General features: G+C 44.5%; 1 protein-coding gene across 1 annotated transcript in view; it reads left to right on the top strand.

Annotated features, from left to right (window-relative positions):
- GABBR2 (gamma-aminobutyric acid type B receptor subunit 2) overlaps positions 1 to 24687 on the top strand; it is a 359033-nt gene that overhangs the window by 124010 nt on the left and 210336 nt on the right. Inside the window, exon 3 of the mRNA XM_043890615.1 lies at positions 23869 to 24039. Within this exon, the coding sequence (XP_043746550.1) occupies positions 23869 to 24039 (171 nt within the window). The remainder of the gene's footprint in view (positions 1 to 23868; positions 24040 to 24687) is intronic.

Here is a 24687-nt window from a genome sequence, read left to right as displayed (position 1 = left end):
AGACACAGCGGGCAGGCTGGGAGTTCTTCAGCAAGACACTCAAAGTGCACATGACCTCTGCTTCTCAGCCCCCTGGGGTCAAAGTCCAACAGGCCGGAACCCTGCCACCGCCCAGCCCACAGGACTGCCACGCCCTTGCCATGGGGTGGGCGATGGGGACGGTGGGCCTGGTTGGAAACCACGCAGGAGCCGCGGCGGGCTCAGGCCTGGCTAGGAACTCTGCTGCCACCGCGCAGCTCTCTAAGAAAGAGAACGGAGGCCAATGATCCAGGGCGGGCTGGAGCCATTTCTCGGTGCTGGTCTCCAGAGGGGCCACTTAGCACATTAATAATCTATGAGATGCTTCCACCTTCTGGAGTCATTAGAAAAAGAAAGAAAAAGAAAGAAAGCAAGGTGGGGGAGGAGAAAGAGAAGAAATGTGAAAAGCGTGCACGATGGGCTGTGTGGAGAGGGGCGGGAGAAGCCCTGAGGACTGGAGATTACAGAGGGCCCTTCATGGCGGTGACGTTGGAGGCCGGGCGCAGCAAGGAAGGTTCTGAGAGCACGTGGAGGGCGTTCACGAGGGGAGCGAAGGTTTCCAGCCGTTGGTTTGCACGCAGATGCGGGGGAGGAAGTATGAGCCCTCAGCCAGGATGCTGGCAGAACCCAGCGAGAGTCTGTGGGGAAAGGGAAGCACCCTGTCCCCGCTCATTCATGCTCATGTTTACGTGTTCATTCCTTTTTTAACAAAGGAGTGCCTGTGTGCACTCTCCCAGACCGGCGCAAATCCCACTGCTCAGAGCTGCTACCCCAGGACGGGTGGGTGTTGGCAGAAGAGCAGTTAGGCCTAGTAGCCGGAACAGAGACTGGGAATCTAGAAGCTCTGGGTCTTTGTCGCTCCTAGGTCTCTCACTGACAGTAGGCTTGGGCAAATCGGCCAGCTCCTGGAGCCTCACGGAACTCATCTGTGAAATGGGCTAACTAAACCTGCCCTCCTGGGGCCGCTGAGAGCATCAGGTAGGCCAGGGAAGGTGGAGCAGGTGCGGGCCCTTTTCAGACTGCAGCCCCAATAGATTAAGGTTCATATTACCATTACTGACGCTTTTGGCATCTGAAATGCCAGCCAGGCCCCAGGCAGGGGGAAACTCCTTGAAAAACTGTCTTCATTTGTCTCTAGATTAAAAGTTTTGTGGGTGAAATGAACTATCACAAACCGGGAAGGTGATTCAGAACAGTGATATTAAAACAGAGACCCTGCAGGAGAGGCCAAACAAGCCCAAGGCATCTGTAAGCAATGTGCACGCCCTGTTTCCTGGTTGAGTTTTCAGAGAAGCAGAAGCAAAGAAGGGCATGATGCTATCAAGTGCATGGCGGTTTCCAGTCTATTCCTGCCAACGACCCAACCCATATCTTTCTTGTCCATCTGGTAAAAGATTCAATTCAAGGTTCTGACCCCCATTTTTAATTCAAGACCACGGTATCTAAAGTAATATCAGTTCCCAGCATGTAACTCCAATGGCCTCATTGTTGATGCGTCTCTCACCGCCTGGAAATATGCTGGGTGTAAATAATTCATTCTAAATAAATAAATTACTCGCACTGCTTACGGTACGGCTGATGCTGCTAGGAAGCAGCTCAACTGCACATTATGTTGAGTCGAGTCTGGAATTACAAGTTGAATCTGGAAAGAACTGGAAAGGGAATCAGAAAAGGAAGTTCCTCCAGGAGGGACAGTGTGTAAAACAGGGTGACAGGACAAAGTACGTGTGTGCTCGGTCGTGTCCGACTGTTTGTGACCCCATGGGCTGTAGCCCACAGGTTCCTCTGTCCCTGGGATTCTCCAGGCAAGAACGCTGGAGTGGGCTGCCATTTCCTTCTCCAGTGCATGAAAGTGAAAAGTGAAAGTGAAGTCACTCAGTTGTGTCCGACTCTTCACGACCGCACGGACTGCAGCCCACCAGGCTCCTCCGTCCCTGGGATTGTCCAGGCAGGGGTCCTGGGGTGGGGTGCCATCGCCTTCTCCGGATTCAGGCTGAGGATCCGCTTTTGGAATGTCAGGGCGGAGTTGCGGTTCAGTAGTGTTCTCAGCTCCTCTCAGCATCAGGGGCCACAGGGCTCTTGTCAAACTGTGCCGCGCGAGCCTCAGTGTGACGGCTGACCCGGGAGGCGCTTTCAGCCGTGGTGGCCAGGAGCACAGAGGGGCCTGGAGCTCCTCACGGGGAGCAGGAGAGGGCACTGGGTCAGCACGGCCACCCCCGGCCGGCCATCCTGGGCCTGCCGTCTTCAGCTGCGTGGCATTACGCAGAGCACCTCCTCTTGCTGGAGCCTGAGTGTCCTGTCTGTGATTGCCTGCTTCCCCCTGGACCGTGGTGACGCTCGCCTGGGGCACAGCCTGGGCTGCTTGGTTGCTCTGGGGCAAAAATAACAGGCTTTGTGCTACAGTGAGGCGCCGCCGGCCCCGTCCTTGTCCTGTTGGATAAGGTGGGCTTTGCCCATTTGTACAGAGGAGGAGATGGAGGCCCAGAGGGGCTAATGTGTCCGGTCAACTCCTAATACTAATAATAGCAATGTTTTCCTTGGGCTTCGGTCACACGGGCTGGGATTCCCATCCAGGCTCTGGCACTTGTTAGCAGGTGGTCATGGACAGAGAACCCTGCGTGCTGCAGCCCATGGGGTTGTAAAGAGTCAGACACGACCGAGCGACTGAACGGAACTGTTGGGAGATTACTTAGCCTTTCCCATGCTCAGCTCAGCTCCTCGTTCGTGACCTCGGCGGCACTGTACTGACCTGGCTGATTGTAAGATGATCTGACATGATCCATGCTTACACTCCTTCAAGGACCAGGGCACCCACACGGCCTCCTGCTCTGCCTCCCAGGTACGAGCAGGCTCGTGCGGTCTGGGCCGGCTCCCTGAGGCTGGCTGTGTAGCCTCGGTGCATCCCTTTCTGGGCCTCCTGGGACGGCCGATGGGCCAGATGACCTTGATAATGTCGTGTCCTGATTCCCAGTATCTCCTGTGGCTCAGAGCCGTCAGCACCTGCCTTCACCCTGGTAGCTTCCCTGGGGCCTGCATGCGATTCCCTGCCCTCGGGGCTCACAGCCCAGGGCCTGGTTCCCCTTGCATTTCTAAGCTGCTTACCACTTAGGCACGGCAGTCTGCCCCAGGGCTCTCCAGGCAGAGAACCCTGCCTTCCAAGGGGAAGGAAGTGACCCCAGAGGGGTGAGACGGCCTGCAGGAGGTCACACCACAAACGGTGACAGATCTGCGGGGCCAGCGTTCCGCTGGGTGCCCCCCTCTTCCTTCCCCACGTGCTGAGGGATAGACCTGCTCTCTGCAGCTCCCAGGCCCTTGCCTGTGCTGTCCACGCTCACGCCCTCTCCATCCGCTCTGCACCTGGCAGAGTCCTCTGCGTTTTCTGATATTTGGTCCAAGCGCCGCATCCTTGCAGGTCTCCGATCTTCCCCAGCCCGCTCCAGCGGCAGGAGCTCCCTGCCAGCTCCCTTTGCCTTTTCTTCCCTCATTTCATCTGTGCCGCTTCTTCGGTGGACGGCAGTTCTCGCATGAGGCTTGTGAGTTGCCCACCACACCATGAACTCCTTCTGTGGGCTCCTTGAGCCCCGGCTGTACCCAGAGGACCTTGCGTAGGACCTGCCGCTTAGTCAGCACTCAGAAAGCGTGAGTGAGCCCATCTGTTTGCAGGACCACTGGCCTTGGCCGTGGGGCAGGCACAGTTCTCAACACTGTGCATAAATGAGCTCGTTTTCGCCACCCACCAACCCCGTGAGCTGGACACTCTCCTCATTTCACAGATGAAGAGACAGAGGCACGGGGAGGCTGAGTGTCTTGCCAAGGGATCGCCGGGATGAAGCAGCTCTGGAGCCTGCGCTGGCATCCCTCGGCGCACTGCCTCTCACGACTTCATCCGGTCCTCAGGGCAGCACCGCGGGGAGGGAAGAGCGGGTGTCATCCTAGAGAGGCGGAGAGAGGAAAGGGAGATGCCGAGAGCAAGACTCTCCCTGCTTCCCGCTGCGAGCAGGCCTCAGGGTGTAGCCTGTCGCTGGGGTTCCTCCCCAGCCCAACTTGCCTGTCAGCAGATGACGACCCAGGCTGGTGTGAGTCTGTCTCTGCAGACAGAGTTCTCGCTGTAAATCATTCATGATGTGCACGCGCACACACACACTTTTAGACTTATTACTCATCCAGTAACTTGTTGTATATAAAAAATGAATGGTTCCTTTGAACTCAGAAAATAGATGGACTGGTTGTCATAAAAATCAATAACATGCTAAGTATTTCAAGCATATAGTACTTAGAGTTCTACTCTAGGTGGTTTTGTAATGAATGGCTTGATTTTTTTAAAAAAATAGAGCATAGCCTACTTTCGTTTTGAATTATATAGAAGGCTTTTGCCTTGAATCTGTTTACTAAGAAGATTAAATAATTGATTATTTCCCTGATGCCGAGATTGAGCCTTATTCAGTAGGAAGCACTCAACTTGAGAAAAATAATCCGAGGTCAGATGACTATTGAGACCTTATGCCCAAATGCAGATGTAGGCATCATTTTCTCACGCTTCCCCAGCTTCCCACACAAACTGTTACATGGCTTTGCAGGACCAGGAAACGGCTCCCTTCTTGTCCTGGGTTTCTTCAAAAACCCCAGGCCCCTTGCTAAAGTAATGGATGCCTAGACCCTCAGCCCAGCAGAGCAGTCCCAGACCAACCCAGCGCCCACACTAGCAAGAAGGGGTCTTTGCTCAGTTCTCGGTTTCAACGCCACTTCTCTGGAAAGCCTTTCTAGCCAGATCACAGCCCCCAGTAGACATGTGCATGGCCCCCACCTCTCCCAGCCCTGCAGCATCATCGCAGGTTCAATCCTGGTTCAGTGTTGAGCCTGCCTGAGTGCTGTCAGCTCCCTTCATGAGGGTGAGACCACACATCTCCTTTGCCGGCACTGCTGGAATCCCAGAGCCAGCATGTGGCCTGGAATACAGGAGAACCTCCAAGGACTCCTTGTTTTGTTTTTGTTTGGGAGCTCCTTCTTTCTTAATCTCTCACTTTTAGGAAAGTAACATTGTGAATTCGTGGATTTTTAAAAATATATTAAATGGACTGTATTCCGCTGCAGGCATTTTTTTTAATATAGACATTAAAGCCGTTTTTCTGCTCTACTTATATTTCTGACTTTCCTCCAAATTTTCTTTCCAGCTTTTTATTTTGAAAAATCTCAAAACCATCAAAAAAGTTAAAAGACAGTACAGTGAACCTCATGCACCCTTTAGGTAGATTCTCCAGTTGTTTGCATTTTGCCCTATGAGTTTCCCTATCCCTCTGTCTCCCTCTGCCTGACCCTGCCACTACACTCTTATCTTTTATTAAAGCACTTGATGATACTTTGAAGAGGCAATATTTCATCCCTAAATATGTCAGTGTGAATTTCCTAACAGCAGTTATATTCTCTTATTTAATAATAGTATAATTATCACATCTAAAAAACTAACGGTGATACAATAATGCTACCTAATATATGGTCCATATTCAAATTTTCCCACTTGTCCCCAAAATGTCCCTTTTGCCATTTATTTGCAAAGGTAGGTGGGAAGGGATCAAGGGTCCAGCTGGGAGGATGTGTTATGTTTGTTATCATGTGCTCAGTCTCTTTAACCTAGAACATTCCTCCTACTTCGGTGGGAGTTGGGGTGGGGTACTTTTGGGATATTGTCCTTCTTGAAAATCCCAAGCTAGTTGTTTTATAAAATGTCCCACAAGACCAGAATCTGAATTTGTTTCTTCACAATTAGATTCAGGTTAAACAGTTTGGGCAAGGTGGAGCTACGTTTTTTATATCAGTGCAGCGTGTCAGGAGGCCCACGTGTGAGCTCTTATCAGCAATGCTAGGTTTGATCACTAGGTTACAGTGGTATCTGCTAGATTTATTGTGACAATTCCTTTTCCCCTCAGTAATTCTGATGTAATCTGTGGGGTGAAACTCTGAGACCCTGTGAATATCCTGTCCCCCATGATCTTTGGTTTTAGCATCTGTTGATGGTCCTTATCTGAATCATTGTTAATTATATTGGGGTTGCAAAAATGGTCATTTTCTAGTTCTATTTTTCCTTCCACATTTAAGCTGATATTCTTATCTACAGAAAAGTGTTCCCTTTTGACCATTCCTTTCCTTCCTCCTGCCTGCTTCTTTCCCTCCCTCCTTTCTCTGCCTTAGACTTGGAGTCAGCTACTTCTCCCAAGAGTCCTGATTCTTCCTGATGGGGAATCATGTTTAGAAATCACGACCTGCTTGCTAGGCATGCTCATTGCTACTGGGGTTCACTGCTTCTAGGTTTTTTTCAGTGAACTCTGGATGAAACTATAATTTTTAATGTTTTAAACAAACAAAAAAAAGGTTTAATTTGAATCTGACCATCAGGAGATAATCATGCAAATATAAAACATCCTACAATTCACCTGGCCTGGATTCTTCCAAAAAGTTAATGTTGCAGAAAACAAGAACAGTGGCAGAAGGGCAGAGCACTAGTTTAGATGAAAAGAGATTGAAAAAGAAATATAACAATCAAAGGCAAGGCTCATGTGTCGATGGGATCCTGAATGTTTAAAATGTAAAGGGCATATTTGGGAAATTGAAGAAATCCGAATGTGGACTATACATTAGGCAATACTGAATTACTGTTCATTTAGTGTGATACTAACACTGTAAGGATACAGGAGAATGTCATTATGAGGAGATGCATTCTGAGCTAGTTAGGAGTAAACTGTCAAAATGTCTATAAGTTAACTTCAAATGTATTGAAAACAGAAATGCATCTGTATGTATATGTGTGTCTGTGTGCATATATATTCATATATATATGTATGTATTTATAGGGAAAGAAAGCAGACATGGAAATGGTGAATGGTGAAGGACATATATGGTATTCATTGTACTGTTTCTTCAACTTTTTTGTAGGTTTGCATATTCTCACAATAAAAAGCTATGAATCTGTGTGGGGTTTGGGGTGGGGAGAGACTATAGCCTTCCTTATTTGGTCAATAAAGATGTGTCCAAAAGTCCCTTTACAGATTTTTCTCCATGTGATTACATTAGCAGCTTTATATACTTAAAAAAAAATTTATATACTTTAAAGTGCCTTTGTTTTCAGTTTTCAGGGTTTGATGTTTTTCCTACTGTTATATTTTTTAAATATAAACAAATTTTTAAATTAAAATTTTTAAGTTAATTTACATTTAATTAAATTAATTTAACTTTCTTGTGATTGATGTTTCCTATTAGGTACATTTCAAACTAACCTATCTAGAGTTACTGTTTCTCAGATCCTCTCTTAGGCTAAGTGATTGCAAAATGTGGTTTAAGGCATTTTAAAATATTTATTTCTCCCCTTCATCTGAATAATTGTACCATTTCAGCTTATCCTGCAGTGTTTTCTTGGAGAATTCCAGCTAACTCACAATCTTTGTACATATCCAGTCAGATGAGTTCAGTGTCGTTAATTTCAGTTGAATTCGATTACAATTTATTGAATTGCTTCAGAACAAATAGATCTGTGTTTAAGTGCCTTATTTTTGGTGTTGTGTTTTAAATTGATTGTATGACCTCTGGGAAAGCATGTAAAATGTTTACAACTTTTATATGACTCTATAGTCAAGACTATTCAACAAGCAGAGAATTCTTGGCTCCAATCTAACATCCCTCTTATTCCATGCCACCTCTGTAGATAACAATTTTTATTAGTTTCAGACTTATTCTTCTCGTGTTTCTTGTTGCAGATAAGCACAAACGTGTGCGTGTGTGTGTTTATTTTTCTTTCTCCTTATGTAAAAGTGAACATACTATATATATGCTATTGGCAAGTTGCTTTTTCACTTAATTTTCCTGGAGCTTACTGTTTTATCACTACTTAAAGACATTGCTGATTCTTTTTACAGCTGCGTAGCACTTCTTTGTGTGAATATACTGTAATCTGTGGGCTTCTCCAGTGGCTCAGCGGTAAAGATTCAGCCAACAGTGCAGGAGCCGCAGGAGACTTGGATTCAACCCCTGGGTCAGGAAGATCCCCTGGAGGAGGGCATAGCAACCCACTCTAGTATTCTCACCTGGAGAATTCCATGGACAGAGGAGCCTGATGGGCTACAGTCCATCGGGCTACAAAGAGTTGGACACGACTGAAGCGACTTAGCACGCGTGCCCTGTAATTTGTATGGCAGGTCCCCGATTGATGGACGTTTAGGTTGTGTTCAACCTGTTGGAATAACCTTGGTCACATGTTGTATTTCTGTGAGTGTAAGCTGGGGATGAATTCCTAGAAGTGGAATTTCTAGGTCAAAGTGAAAGTGCATCTCTAATTTTTCTAGAAAATACAGCTTTATTGAATGAATGAGAATACTAATGAACGAACTTGATTAAGAAGAGCAGAAAGTAAAAGGCTGGTATCTAAATGGAGACATAAAGCAATTAGACTAAATAATTCTCTTTGTGAAAGAGGCTGGCTTAAAACCCTTCTGGCGACGTCTCTAGTCCAGTGATTTTTATTTTCTCGCCTAAAGAGAGAATTTTGCCTTGGTTTGTAAATTAAGCATAGAATTACAAAATCATGAAATTTTAGAGCTGAACTAAAAATCCACCTGGTGCAGTCTCCTTATTTTAGCAGTAAGGAACCTCAGGCCCAGAAATATAAGAGAACAGAAAGATAAAGAAGACACAAATTTAGTTTGATTCCATCCAATTCAATGAACAGTAGGTGAAATATCTGCTTTGTAATAAGGCAGACTGTCAAATGTAAAACTGTACTGCCGGGTGCCCCCAAGATCGCATGTGAAAGGCATGGTTGTTCAGACCCCCGAGTGCTTTCTGTCTCAACCACCTCTCGTTAAACAGAGCTCTCTAAGTTTAAATGGATTTTGTTTCGCATCTTTTATGTTATTCTGGGGCATTCAAATGTGGTCATGACGGTAAGCTGGATCAGGTGGAGGGATTGGCTGGCTGTGCGCATTCTGGCTGATGATGTGGGTGGGCATGGTTACTGAGTGTAGTCGGAAATTACATAATCATGGCGTTGGTAGCATTCTGTTTTGATTCCAAGCAGGCAGCATGGAGCAGCAAATGAGTTTAGCTCAGCCCAGCTGTGGACTTGCTCTGTGAGCCTGGTCAAGTCCCTTGTCTTCCCTGGTCCTCACTGTGTAAAAGGAGGAGTTGGACAAGTCCAGGATGGCAGATAAATGAATGAATTGGTGCCATTATTTCCCCCATCCTGTGCTAATTGCAGACGTAACGAACTGATTGCCACACGCTCTTCACTGGTTTAACCCATCTCTCTCCCCAGCCACTGTCAGCCTGTCAATGATGTCACATAGGCTCAAGCCTATTTATTTATCATCTCTGGCTTAGATGGTTACTTAGGATTACCAGATAGATTACAGGACACTCAGTTAAATTTGAATTTCAGGTAAATAAAGAATAAGTTTTTAGTACATGTGTGTTGTCCCCGATATTTCTAAATATGGCAACACTCTTAGGTCACTTCTACTTCTACAGATATTTCTCTTCTTTTCTATGTAATTAATTTCATCTGAGAGATCCACCCTCTTTTTGGTACTTCTGATAGTGCCCATTCTCCAGTCTCAAGGTAAGAATCTAACTCATTCTATATTGTTTAAATTCATATTATGGTTTAATGTAGTGGAAAGTGATGAAGATTTGAAGTTTTTATTTCCAAGGGCCATATATTCTTGTACACCTGCAACACCGTATTTCCCAGACACCATTTGGCTGCGACTTTCTTGATTTTGCCAAATCTCCATACCACTTGTGTTATTAATTTATTTAGTATTTTCCTTTAAATTAACTCAAACTTTTATTTAAATACCATGGATGGAAAATCAGGATCACTTACTAAGAAGAAGAAGTATAAAAGTAAATAAAGAGAAAAACATACCTATTAAGATATAAAATATTAGATTGGGGCTCACCTAAAACCATTGGATGTGCCACCAGTTCACATAAAACATAGCACCGTCGCATGCAGACTCCTTGCTGGTTTGGGAGTCCCATCCTTGACCCTGGTGGACGATCCTCAAGATTTCCTTGAATACCTGCAGTGATGGTGAACTCATTACTTGGCAAGATTTTGATTCATTCTTGAATACCTTATTACTAAGTATTTCTTCTTTATTGGTTCATATTAGCCTCCCTGAAACAGTCGCATTTTGATCAGAGCTTTCTTATTTTTTAACAAATATTAATATTTGTGTGCTTCTTACGTAACAACTTGAGTGCTTGTTATCTTACTGTCTTGGAGGGAAGCAGGGATGCAGTCACAGTTCAGTGTGACAGATGTGATGGGGGCGGGGAGGTGCGCTTGGCTCAGACTGGAGGTGTAGGGAGGTGTTTAGGAAGGCTTCTTCGTGGGGGAATGAGAGACAGCCTGGTATGCCTTGGGAAGTGAAAGGCTGGAGAGTGAGGGTGAGAAAGGAGGCTAGAGTGGCAGAGAAAGGTGACGGACGCGCCGACGCGGCGGTGATGGACGCGCTGACCAGGCGGTGACGGACGCGCCGACGCGGCGGTGATGGACGCGCTGACGCGGCGGTGACGGACGCGCTGACCAGGCGGTGACGGACGCGCCGACGCGGCGGTGACGGAACCCTCGTGTTCCGTTAGCACAAGGACCTACTTCCTGTGGGACATTTTCACACTTAAGTTCTCCTTTCACAAAAAAGAGCCCCGGAGAGTTGACAGGACTTACGCTCTGCATTTCATAGGTAGGGAGGCTGAGGTTTAATGGACTGCTGGTGGGCATGCAGCTTACCCTGGAAGACCTGGGTCTTGATTGTTCCACAGTCACGCTCCTTTCCTTGTGGCCCTAGCCCCAGCCTCACTGGTCCAGGATGACCTTCTCTGTCCCCCTGAAGAAGACTTCACATTCTTGGAAAGCACCTTTGAATCTTTTATCTTGATTTAACTTACTCAGTTTCCCCAGGACTGATCATGAAGCAAATCTGAGAGGTCTGGAGTCCAACATTCTGCTTCTCCTTCTTCAGTTCTGGGAGGTGTTGGCTCACAGTTGTAAATAGAACCTACAGTGACCCCTTCTTTTAGAGCCCAATTGCCTGGCCTTTGAGATGCCGGTGACCTCCGCCCTCTGACCTCTGTGTGGGCTCTCTGTCTTTGCGTTGGAGGGGCAGGCGTTGCAGGGTCCCCTCAGGAGTCCTGGCCTGTCCTGGTCAAGTGATTCCTGAGTCGAGTCCTACAGCCCAGAGCTTTGCCTGGACTCCCTTTAGATACGCCAAGGTCACAGGCCCTGCTAAAACCATGATTTCCTCAGCCACAGAAACCATTTCCTCCTCAGCCCCATTCTGTGTGAAAACCATGGTGAGTTCTTGTCTGGAAGGCAGGCATGGAGGCCTCTTGTGATCCTATTGCCTCCTCTGTCCACTTCTTTTTTCTTTTCTCTCATAGCTACAGAGAGGATTGGCGGCAGCCCACAAAATGCCCCCAGACCAGTCAGTGAAACGGGCCTAGCCATCAATCACTTCTCAGCACTCCACAGGAAGGGAAGGAGACAGTGCTGGAAGAACTGAGGGATGGCAGGGAAGCCTGCTTGGAGGAGGTGGCTGTGAGCGGTCCTGGACAGATGAGTAGGAGCTGGTTCTAAAGAGACGGGAGGACTCAGCAGATGGGAATGCTGTATCTTCTCCCACTGCAAGCATCGAGCTGGGCCCCAGCATGCCTTTCCCCCTCCATAGATGTGATGTCAACTTATCGACTAATTAGAGGCGCTAAATTGACATGAGGAGACATGATTTTTTCAGTGTGGTAATTAAAAGGCAGTTGGCTTCACAGCTGTGATCACACACAAGGGCTTCTTACCCTTAAAGACATCAGCTGAAGGCAAAGTGCAAAGGAGTTGAGGAAACCGGAGTCTTCTGTTGTAATTTGTTAATTTCCTGCATTTGTCACCTACGAAGCTGTAAGGGAGAAGTGAATGAGGCATCTAACCAGAAGTTTAATAAAAATTAAAGACATATGTTATAATTGTGCACAGTTAGACAAGCAAAACAATCGTTACTTTTTTAAAATTAATGAGACATTTTTAAAGTGATTTTATTTATTTATTTATTGGCCATGCTGCCCAGCATGTGGGAGCTTAGTTCCCTGTCCAAGGATGGAGGCTGTGCCCCTTTCGTTGGAAGCATGGAGTCTTAACCACTGGATCACCAAGGAAATCCTCCAATTAACAAGACATTTTTAAGTTGCTAGGTTAGGATTTAGAATTAGATCCTAATTATGAGTTAGAATTATGTCTCAGCCTGGTGGTAGCCACGTCACTGTGAGCAGACCCTTCCATTCTCTGAGGTTTCTCCTGTTCAAATGGGTAAACTCTCCTCCATTCTGCCCTCACGGGGTTGAGGTATTATTGAAGGAAAGTATTTTGTCAGTAAAAAAGGCTTTTCTTAATTGTAAGAAATACCATCCAGTTCTCATAACTTCTCAGTCTAGAAACTGTGATCTAACATTAACAATCATTAACTGGATGCCTGTGCATTCAGATCCTCAGAATAGCCCTAAGATTGGGGAGGGGGCTTGTCACCCTGGTTTGGAGGGGACCGATCCCCAAAGGTGAAGTGATTTTCCGGGAACGTATTGGGAGCAGTGTAGCCCGCACTCAGCCCCAGCCTGTCCAAGCTGGAACCGTACCGCTTTCTCAGCACTGGCGTGGTTGTGGTTTCTCTACTTAACTCCAGCTTTTCACTCTAAAGGAGGAAAAAAAGGATTTGAGGAAGCAATATTTGTTTTGCAAACTTCTTTACGTAAAACAATGATAGAAATTCTGTAGAGGGGAGTAAAGAAAGAAATAAAAGTCACAGGATGCCACATGGGAAAAAAAAGTATCTTAAAGACCAAAAAATTAAGTTACTTTACAATTTAATATTTACACATAAATAAAAGCTTTTCTCTTAAACTGGGTGATCGACAGTTGAATATTGATTTTATTATTACTCCTTGAACTGAACATATATATTTTATATACTTATACATGTAGTGTATAATCCTAATAAAAGTTTAAGAAGAAAAATGTGAAGAATTTGGTCTTCAATAAAATGTCAAATATACATATGAGTTTTGCTTCATATAATTGAATTGTAGCATCTCAGGCAATTGAAGCATAATAAGCCATGGATTTAGTATTGTTTTTTTCTTCTTTTAAGCAAATCTTTTTTTTTCTTCTGCTTTCTCTTAAATGGTTCCACTTGCTTTCCCGTATTGTACCTGGATGCCTTCCTAAGAAACAGCCTTTTTGATGGAGAGATGAACCAGATTTCAAGAACAAAAGTCCCAAGTTTGAGCCCTAACCTTGCCACTTGCTCACATGTGACTCTGAGCAAGTCACTTATCTCTCTGAGCTTCAGTTTCCTCATCTATAAAATTAGGGCAATAAAGTCTACTCTGTATCGTGGGGTTTTGTGAAGATCAAAGTTAGGCTAAAGCAGGAAATGAATTTTGGAAGTTGTTCATCACACAGGAGAAGCGTAAAGGTCTGTGGAGTGGAAGCTGGTGACATTAGTCTCCCTGCTTGCCAGTCACTTGGCGTGTGATCACGTGCAAGTGGCTTAACCTCTCTGAGCCTCCGTTGCTTCATCAGAAAATGCAGATCAAAATAATGTCTGTCCCATAGGTGGTTTTGCACATTCAGTGACAAAGTGAGCCCTTCACGTCAAGCCCTGCACACAGTGCTGGCCCCTAGGTAGGTGCTCACTAGGCAATACCTTGAAGGAGGCAAAATTTCTGAGTTCAAATCCCAGCTTTGCCCCTTGCTGCTCATGGGGCCTTGGGCACGGCGCTGTGGCTTTCTGAGCTCCAGTCTCTCCATGAGGAGCAAACACTACTATGCCCTCCCTGCCTCCATCAGCAGTCGTTGCGAGTCCCCAGTTTTCAAGGACACGACAATGGACATGGGTGGTAACAACTCAACTGCTGTGCATCTCTGAGTGATTAGCACTAAATTTCATCAATAGGAAGGAGGTTGATTGTCCCCACGGGGTTCCAGAAGAAGTTTCAAGCCCCAGAGCCAGTCTGCATGTGCTGCTCAGCAAGCCTTATTGGAGTGGGGCCGCAGAAACTCGCCCCAATGCCAGGCTTTCATTTTCCCTCCTTAACTTGGGAGATGTTTTGTGGCCACCCCACGTCACATTAGTCTCACAGGCATCTGTGTTGAGGCACTTTGTGTCCAAACAGTTTTTCTCCAGGGCTTGAGCGCAGCAGTGACCTGGCGTAGATCTGAAGTGGACCCCAGTTCCCAACACACACAGCCTGGCGCCTTTGTATACGTCCTGGCACTGGCCACAAACAGGGTTTTGTCAGAAGCTTCCTGAGAAAGTTGCATTCCATTCATCTTGGCTGAAAGGAACCCTAGATGACAAATACCTCCCTCATTTAATTACAGAAACAGTCAGCAAGCCCATGGAAGGAGATTAAACCAAGTGGAGAAAAGAGCAAGCCTCAATCATCTTCTCCCCCCCGGCATCTGGCCTGCACTTCTCACCTAGGATTTAGCAACCCGGGCTGCTCTTGGTTAGATTTTCCACTTGAAAAATGGTTTATTTCTGCAGACAAGTTAAACCTAGAGGCCCCAAACCAGGTAAAGAAGGAATTACATTTAGAGAAGAATTCATCAGTGGCTGAGAGTTTAATAAAGACCCTGAAATTGGGAGGTGTATTTACATTTTTCACCTAGGCTTGAATCTACAAAGAGAAGTGAAACACAATGGCAATTATCAGAATAAATCAGATCAAATGACACACATACCCACACAAAACTAACCAATTCTTTAATCATTCTCCTCAGTTGTGGGAGAGAGAAGTATAGAGTTGTGTGGTATACAGATGAAGGAAGCTTTCAAGTCTTTGGTTCAACCCATCATTTTTAGAGATGAGAAAAACAGACAGCACAGAGGGGAAATGCTCTGCTTTGCTGTCAAAGCCATAGAGACAAGGGTAACTTTTCCAAGTTTTCCAGCTCCCTGAGTGCCTGTATAGTTGTCTTCACTCTCCTGTTCTCTCTACCTGTGGGCCCTTAGTGTGAATGAGACTCACAGTTCCATACGCTCACCCTAAACTTTTACAGAATATTCCACGGCAAGCCAGAACTCAGAGAGAGACGCTGATGGCTGCCTCCTCTTCTACTTTTCTGGTTAAGGGTGTGTCCCCCAGAATTTCCCAGGACCAACCATGCCCACCATAGACACCAGCTATGTTTGAGACACCCTGAAAGCCTTGAAATGAGCAGTTTCTTCTCTTGCTAGTGGGTCTCAGAAGAGAGAGCAAGCCTTGGATCATTGCCCCACTTCATCTTGGACTGATGGGTCAGAGCTGGTTGAAGAAAGAGAACCAGGACTTGTCTGGTTAAGTGGTTAAGAATCTTCATGCCAGCGCAGAGGACACAGGTTTGATCCCCGGTCTGAAAAGACCCCACGCGGAGCAGCTGAGCCCATGTACACAACTGCTGAGCCTGTGCTCTAGAAGCTGTGGGCCCAGCTGCTGAATGCCGAGCACCTGGAGCCTGTGCGCTGCAACAGGGGAGTCACCGGGATGAGAAGCCCGCGCCCGGTGACACAGGGGAGCCCCCTCGCACACAGCAGATGTGAGAGCTGGGCCGTAAGGAAGGCCGAGCACCAAAGAGTCGATGTTTTCTATTTGTGGCGCTGGAGAAGACTCTTGAGAGTCCCTTGAACAGCAAGGAGATCAAACCAGTCCATCCTAAAGGAAATTAACCCTGGATATTCATTGGAAGGACTGATGCTGAAGCTTCAATACTTGAGCCACCTGATGCAAAGATCCGACTCATTAGAAAAGACCCCGATGCTGAGAAAGATTGAGGCCAGGAGGAGAAGGGGGTGACAGAGGACGAGATGATTGGATGGTATCACTGACTCAGTGGACATGAGTTTGAGCAAACTTCTGGAGACAGTGAAGGACAGGGAAGACTGGTGTGCTGGAGTCCATGGGGTCGCAGCGATGTAACAACTACAACTAAAAAAGGCCCATGTGCTGCAATGAAGAGCCAGTACAGTTATAAATAAATAAATTAATTAAAATTTATTTTAAAAAAAAGACAACCAGATATGAAGTCAAAAGACCAATTACATTTTCCTGCTCTGAACTTGCACGGATTGTGTCACTTTTCTGGGCCATGGTTTATTTAGCTGTGAAATGGGTAGGAAATCCCACCTCAAAAGCACTAAGGGACTCAGACTCACTGACGGTCTAGATGTTTGGAAGCTTCACTGATTATAAAGTAGCTGGGACATGATTGAGAAAATCCTACCAGATGTTGTCTCTTGGCACTCGGAACCTTGCCACATGAAATTACAGCTGCCCTGTAAAATAAAAGACTTTTCTCTCCCCCCACCCCACCCCCAGAATCTATTAGGGACCCAGGTCCTTCCTTCCTTGGGTAACACTTAGTCATGTCCAACTTTTTGTGACCCCATGAACCCTAGCCCACCAGGCTCCTCTGTCCATAGGATTTCCCAGTCAAGAATACTGGAGTGGGTTGCCATTTCCTTCTTCAGGGAATCTTCCTGACCCAGGGATCGAACCTGGGTCTCCTGCATTGCAGGTAGATTCATTACCACCCAATCAGAAAATTGGACAACTATGCCTCTAGTCACAGTTGCTGATCTTTGAGGCAATCAAGATGCTTTTTTTCTCTTCATTTTCATTTATCTTTCTAAATTCAAACAGAGCCAAAAATTCCTAGAAAAAGCTAGATAGAGGGTAGACAGGAGAGCACAAGAAGTTTTAAACAGAAATCTCCAAAGTAAAGTTTTATAGGCGGAAAAGAAAATTCCTGGCAGTAATGCATGACAGAAATTTAGTGTACTGTGTTGATCCAGAGAATCAGAAAATAAGGCACTCATTAATAGAGAACTATGTAAGGTGGGAGTGTACTAGACACCAAAATCTGTGCTCAAATACTTGTTCCTCAGTTTTCTGAGAAAAAATACTCAATTATAATGTAAACAGAAAATAGGTCCATGGGCAATCCATGTATCGTCTCTTAATAGGCCACCTCTCAAAACACCTGCCTTGCTTTTGAGGATGAGTACATTGAAAATACCTAACATTCAACCTTTGAAAAAATACTGCAAAAATAACCAAAGACTCTCAATACCCAGAAGTAGAGGAAGAATTCAGCTCTGAAGATGAGCTATTGTAGGATAAAGAAAAAACTTTGGACTTCCGGCAGCTTCAATCATATGCAGAGAAGACATGGTCTCCATGAAACATGAGATAGGATGGAGCAAAAAGGGTTCTGATCATTACAAAATTACTAGAAAATGGAAGAAGTCAATAGCAATAAAAAATATGGCAAGGACAGTAACACTAAGAGTGACTTGAAAAGCAAGCCCACTGAATAGAGAACGTGAACGGCACGTCTGTAAAGCTTCTCGACCACACTATGTTCAGCGGGCTGCAGAAGCAACTATTAATAAAGAGCTGCCTTATCCTTGAGAGATGAGCAAAAAGGGAGAAAGCCAGGTAATGCGGAATGTTGGTTAGTATGTGAAGAAATGAGAACCGTGGTGCTCTGTCGCTGGGACTGTGGATGATACGGCCCTTTTACCAGAAATTAGTGAGACTGAATTTTCAGGTACCCTCTAATAAGAGATAAAATGAGATGGTCTTTCAGAATGTAGAGGAGAAGGACCAAGATGTTAAATCTTAGAAAAAATATGACAGATATGGATTTGGGGAATGAAAGACAACACGTAGATAGTCAAGTAGTCTAGAGGCAAGAATATATATGAATATTAATGTAATATAAATATAATGAATATATAGCATTATATATTATATATAAATGCCACATTTATATAATGTATTTATACTTATGTATATATATGTGTATGTACATACACACACACATATATATGTTTTTTAGTTAAAAGACTTGAGCATATAGATTGAAGGCTTCCCTGTGTTCCAGATAAAATCAAGAGTGCCGCATCCACATCTATTTAGGCAAATTTTTTTAATTCTAAGAATAAAGGAAAAAACTCTTCAGGTGTCCAAACAAAGGAAATCAGTTACCTGGAAATGAATAACAGTCAAACTATCCTCGGGTTTCTCCTCTGCACCACTTTGTAGTTTCAAAGCAGAAAAATGGTAGCCCAAGAATTTTATATCCAGATAGAAAATATGTATAGATATAGATAGATCCATACAGATATAGATCCATATCTGCCATGTGTCAGAGCAACATAGGGTCATCCTCAGAAAATTTTCAACCCCTCACCCTTCTTCAGAATATGAAAAGATAGTCTAACAGGTTAAGACAAAAAGCAAGATTAATATATCCAGAATGGAGAAGTCTAATACCGAAGGGAACAAAAGGAAACATTTTTTAAAAAAACGACTGCCAGCAAGATGATGAATGCAACGTCAAGTATTTATTGCAACAATAAGCATGTATTTTAAGATCCATTCATGTCCTCATTTCAAGAAATATTCTTAAAAACAATCTTAATGGAATACAAATAAAAGGAGAATCAGAGCTATGACAGGTAAATGCAAGAAAAAAATAAAGGGTTTCAACATTAATATCAAGATATTAATTCAGTATTAATATTGAGCAAGATATTATATGAAACAAACAGCAATAAACGACAAACAGGGTTATTTTATCTTGATAAATATTTTAATTCTCAAATCATTCAGTGATTCTCTGGTAAGCACCTGCAGTTTGCACCAGAGAAGGGTATATATACATTGCTGAAAAATAACGATGTAATGAGCACTTATCTTCAAAACAACATAAAATCAAAATGTAAAAAGCAAAAAATTTGAGTAACATGGAGAAATTGTCAGAGACAATAGAAAAAAGCTCAACATACCTCTCGGTCTTTGATTGTCAAGTAGACAAAAATACAAAGCACGTGTTAGTAATATAATTGGTTAGTTGGGTTATACCTCTTATGCATCAAAAGTTTGATAAAGAATTTTATAGCTTACAACTAGAGACTGCATCTGTTTTACTGGCTACCATGGAACTTTCACAAAAATTGATTGTATAATAAGCCACCCCCCAAAAAAAAACTCAATAAATTCCAAAAGCAGACACTGTATACACCAAATTCTCAAAACAATACAATAAAACTAGAAATGATAACAAAACTGTAAAATAAATTTAAAAGTACTCTCTCCTTGGTAGGGATTAACTTGAAACCTCAACCATAGTCTGTCTAGAAATGGACTTGGTTATGTGAAACGAGGCAAGAGATTGGATCTTTGAATGGGGTTCCTGATGCTGACAGGCCACGTGTTGCAAATACTGGGTGACTGTTCTGGAGGGGGAAAGCCTGGCCCACAGGCCGCAGAGGATGGCCATCAGAGGAAGAAAGGGCACAGATGTTAGAGTGCTTTAGCTCTGGGTTCGAATTCTGTTTCTACCTCTTACTCACTTTGGTGGGTATCTCGATGTCTTTCCATTTCAGGACCTTAGTCTTCTTATTCAAAACTAGGGCTGTTGAGCTATATCAATGATTCTCAACCTTCACTGGGCTCCATAATCACCTTGGGAAGTTTTTAAATAATACTGATACCTGGGCTCTATGCCCAGAGATTCTGATTCACTTGGTTTGGAATGGGACGAAGTCATCAGTATTTTAAACAGTCTCCTCATGTGACTCCAGTGTGTAGCCAGAGTGGAGAGAGAACCCCAGAACTAGATGACTTCTCAGGTTCCTTCGGTTCTCAAGTCCAGCAGTGCTCCCCAGCGCCTGCAGCCTTTGCCGGTAGAAGAAAGTTTTAGGAGGCTAAAGCTAGAAGAACAGTGATGCAAAGCAATCTAATCAAAGTGTGCATTATCTCAAATGGTGCAGAAAATGTCAGTGCCAGTTAATATTTTGCACCCAACATGATTTAGACCCGGGGCATATATTGTACTCCAAGCCCATTGTAAACACAATGGGCCATTTATTCACTGAACAGTAACCACTGTAATTACCTACAGGGCAAACATATGAGGTTGTTCAAGCAACAATTAATTGTGGACCTGGAACTAATGGGACAATAACAGCAAAGTATCAACCAGAGTGTGATTCAGAAATCACATCAGAAAACCAATATTTTCCAAATTGTATTAGATAAGCATTTTTGGGGATGCAATTGCACATATACCATCCCAGGTCCTGAAATAGTGTCTCCCTGACTTTTTAATAGCTCCTTCTTACACTGACCATAGGAAACTGGAAGTGTTGTTTTAATCTTGAGAGAAGAGTCACAGATACTGGGTCTGAGCAGACTGTAGAGAGCTTCTGTTTTCTTACATCACTATGGGACCTAAGTATCACCTTCAGGCAGGTGTGCTCACTTTGTTTGGTTGTAAGATCCTTGTTATAAATCTGATGGCAGCCGTGGATCCCCTTTTCAGAAAAACGTGTGTGTCTGAATGCATATGCATGCCCACAGGTGTTTTCATAGAGCTTTTCCAGAGCTCTCAGACACTTTGAGGCCCCTCTGTGTGCTTTCTGGGCCACGGGCTAGCCTCCGTTTGCACGGCTCCAGACACGGGGATCTTACTACTTCCGTCAGCAGGCCTTCCCTTGCTGGACCGCTCTGGATATGAGTGTCCTCATTGTGTCCAACTGGGATTTCCTCTCTCTGGGTACTCCCTATTGGGGCTTACTCTACCCCCCAGTTTTTTTAACAGCTGATCTATCCTTGACCTCTGCCAAACTTGGGATGGTGTCCTATGTCTGTGGGGATCTTAGAAATTGCTTTCTATAGGTGCTCTCTAGCTCTGGTGACAGCTGATGGGTTGTTGTATGTTCAGCTCCAACAAATGGGACCTGTTGAGGCTGCCAAGTGAACCAAGGAGATCCGGGGATGCTAGGAAGTGGCAACCTACTGCCCGAGCCAGGTCACCAAAGGGACAAGATTGCCATTGCCCTGCTCTGCTGAAGTCTTGGGGGGGAAGGAGTACTTCCTCAGGTCACAGGAAGAGCAGCAAAGCAACTTCAGCTGGGGGCTGGGGGTGCCAGGATGTTTCTTCCCAAGATGCTGAAGCTGGACTCTGAGCTATACTGAATCTCGAGCTGCCGGAGTAGCAAACGTTGGGGGAGAAAGCTGGTAGCAGCAAAGGGAGATCTTGCTTCAGCCTTGCCCTCTCCGGATCAAAGATTTAAACGAAACAAAAGAAGGAAGGAAATACTACTTTTTAAAAATAGTATTGGGAATTCCCTGGTGGTCCAGTGGTTAGGACTCCCCACTTTCACTTCTGAGGGCATGAGTTCAACCCTGGTCAGGGAACTAAGATCCTGAAAGTTGCGCAGCATGGCCAAAAATAAAACAACACTTAGGCATTCTGAGCACGAAGTTTGGTTAATGAAGCATACTGAAGGTTAGCCTAAACCAAGTAGCGTTAACAAGTGATGCACAGACATAACCATGGCAGTGGTCACAAAATTCTGGAGCTACCAGTTCTCATCAACAACAAAAAACTATACAAGAGTTTATTAAATACTTGATGCCGCTGCTGCTGCTGCTAAGTCACCTCAGTCGTGTCCGACTCTGTGCGACCCCATAGACGGCAGCCCACCAGGCTCCCCCGTCCCTGGGATTCTCCAGGCAAGAACACTGGAGTGGGCTGCCATTTCCTTCTCCAATGTGTGAAAGTGAAAGTGAAGTCGCTCAGTCGTGTCCAACTCTTAGCGACCCCATGGACCGCAGCCTACCAGGCTCCTCCATCCATGGGATTTTCCAGGCAAGAATACTGGAGTGGGGTGCCATTGCCTTCTCCAAAATACTTGCTAGACACATGAAAAACAAAATAATCTGTCAGGGGCCACAGGATCACGTTAAGCCTAACCGTCAGTTGGGTCAGCGCTCGTCACATGTGGGTACAGAATCTTCCTCCTCCCTCACCAGGCGCCACCTTGGAGAATAGATGGGAGGACGACAGACAGGCTAGACGGCACCATGGAGGGGTTCTTTTACACTCTCAGGCTGGGGAAGGTTTTTCTAAATATGACATAAAGCCTGAAAACAGAAAGGAAAGAAATTAATAAATTCAGCCACACACACACACACACGCAAACACCTCTGTATGGCAAAGGGCATCATGAGAAACATCAAAAGCAAAGGTACAGACTGAAGGTGAATTAGCGACTTACATCACAAAGGGCGAGTCTCCTCGCTTCTGCTCACCAGTAAGGGAAAGACTCAAAGTCCAATTGGAAAGCAAGCAAAGGATGTGAATACTTTCCAGAAAGATACTGCAAATTGTTCTTCAACATCAGAGAGATCCTCAACCTCACTCTTAATAGGGTAAATGCAAATCAGAACTACAAGAAGGTGCCATTTTTCCACCATCACACTGCAAAGATCAAAAAATTTGATAACCACCTTCTGTGGATGAGGCTGAGGGGAAGAGAAAGCAGAGATCAGAAGAAATGTTATAGAAGAGGTGACATTTATGCTGGGCCCTGTAGGACAGATAATTAAAATCCAATTTAGCAACTCATAGGCACTTAAAAGAAAAAGAAAGACTAATAAAGGGAAAGATGGACAGATTTGACTACTGACTGTAAATTAGAATATACACACATGAAATGTAAAAGCAAAGAAGCTGGGGTGTTTGCAGCACCTGTAATAGCTTGAGTTTGAATGCTGTACGTATAACAGTCTTCATTAAATTTGATAAGAAAAGCATTAGAATACCACTCAAAAAATAAACAAGAGACATGAAAAAGCAATTCCTAAAATAGGACCTATGACTAGTAATCAGCCACATAGAAAAAGGTTCAACATAATGTATAACCAATAAATGTAATATGATTCCAGTTTTTCAGTGATAAATCATTAATAAATTAGATAGAAAGATGTTTTATTTCTGTCTGTTGACAAGAATGTGGTAAGATTGATCCTCTATAGTTATACCTGGCTAGTGGGTGTGCAGATTGATGAAGTCTTTTTTGGAAGTAAGTGTGAAGTCTTTATTTTTTTAATTAATTTCTTTATTTTAATTGAAGGATAATTGCTTTACAATATTGTGCTGGTTTTTGCCTTACATCGACTTGAATCAGCCACAGGTGTACATGTGTCCCCCGCATCCTGAAACCCCCTCCCACTTCCCTCCCTACCCTATCCCTCTGGTTGTCCCAGAGCACTGGCTTTGGGTGGCCTGCTTCATGTATCGAACTTGGACTGGTTGTATATTTTACATATGTTAATGTACATGTTTCAGTGCTATTCTCTCAAATCATCCCATGTCTTTAAAAGCTCACATTCTTTCTCTGGGAAATTTCACATCTTAGACTATCCTATGGAAAAAACCTGAAATATAGGGGGGAAATGCTAAGCACAAAGGTGCTTGTAGAATAATATGATAATAATGACAAATTAGAAATAGTCTAAATGTCCCCAAATTAAACACAATTTAGTAAATTGCAGTATGTTCAGATGCTAGAATGTTATGGAACTATTAAAAGGTTTACATGCTAAAATGTTTGCAAGAAGTTTTAACAGAATGGTTAAATGCTTTTAAGACAGTGTTTAATGAGGGAATAAACAAACAGTTCAAATGTGTATATAGAATGATCTCAAGAATCTTTTTTTAGTTGGTCGTCATGCACAGAGAAAGGATCTGAAGGAGGCAGACGACAACATTAACGAAGGTTCTTTCTCCTTATTTTGCATTTTTAAAAGCCTCTTCAGTTGTAACCTGTTACTTTTGCAGTAAGAAGGTTAAAAGTATTTTGCCGGTGTGCTTGTACCTGAAGTGAGAACTAAAGACCTCTGCTCCCTTAGGAAAGATCCTGGGCCCACAGCTATGAGGTCCCCGCAGTAAAATGCTGTCTCTTTTGTGTTTTCCAGCTCTCCTTTGCCGCCACCACCCCTGTGCTAGCAGATAAGAAGAAATACCCTTACTTCTTCCGGACGGTCCCATCGGATAACGCGGTGAATCCAGCCATCCTGAAGTTGCTGAAGCACTACCAGTGGAGACGGGTGGGCACGCTGACCCAGGATGTGCAGCGCTTCTCAGAGGTACAGGCTTCTGGGAGGCGCCCCTCACCACCTCCAGGCCAGGGGCGAGACCGTCCGTCAGGGTGGGCGCTGTTCCGGGCCTTGGAGCTGCTGAGGCATTGGGCTGTGCGTGGGGCCGGTGGAGACCTCCAACTCGCATAGCTCAGGAGCGGAACCTTCCCTTCCACTGTGCCTTTTGGCTAAATCATGTGGTTTATTCCCTCACCACCCCTGTAGATGTGTTGTTCTTGCTGCCGAACCTAGTGATGATCTAAAATCATGAGGTGCCACCAAGAGTGTTTCTCCTGTGAGGAGAATTTGGGGAGAAGCCGGCTTGGAATGAAGATTCCAAAGTCACTGTGGACTGGGTGGGTTTTTTTTTAGTTTTTGTTTGTTTGCATGATTTACAAATATACATCAATACTTGGTGTTCTGAGGCTTGCTGTTGTTGTTGCAAGGAAAAGAAGAGTTAAATTACATATAGTTAAAAAAAAAAAAAAGAAAGAAAGACAAGGGCTGCTTTACCCAATCCACTCTCTCTTCCAAGTCAAGGCCGGCTTTCTGTGAATTGTTCATCTGCCCAGACCTTTTTCAGTACTTTTAAACCTAATGTCCTCATACTAGGTAGATATTTTGCATTTTTCACTTTGCAACAGGTCTTCGAGATCT

This window comes from Cervus elaphus, chromosome 29 (genome assembly GCF_910594005.1).
Source record: "Cervus elaphus chromosome 29, mCerEla1.1, whole genome shotgun sequence".
Lineage (NCBI taxonomy): Eukaryota > Metazoa > Chordata > Mammalia > Artiodactyla > Cervidae > Cervus > Cervus elaphus.
This window is presented reverse-complemented; position numbering and strand designations above follow the sequence as displayed.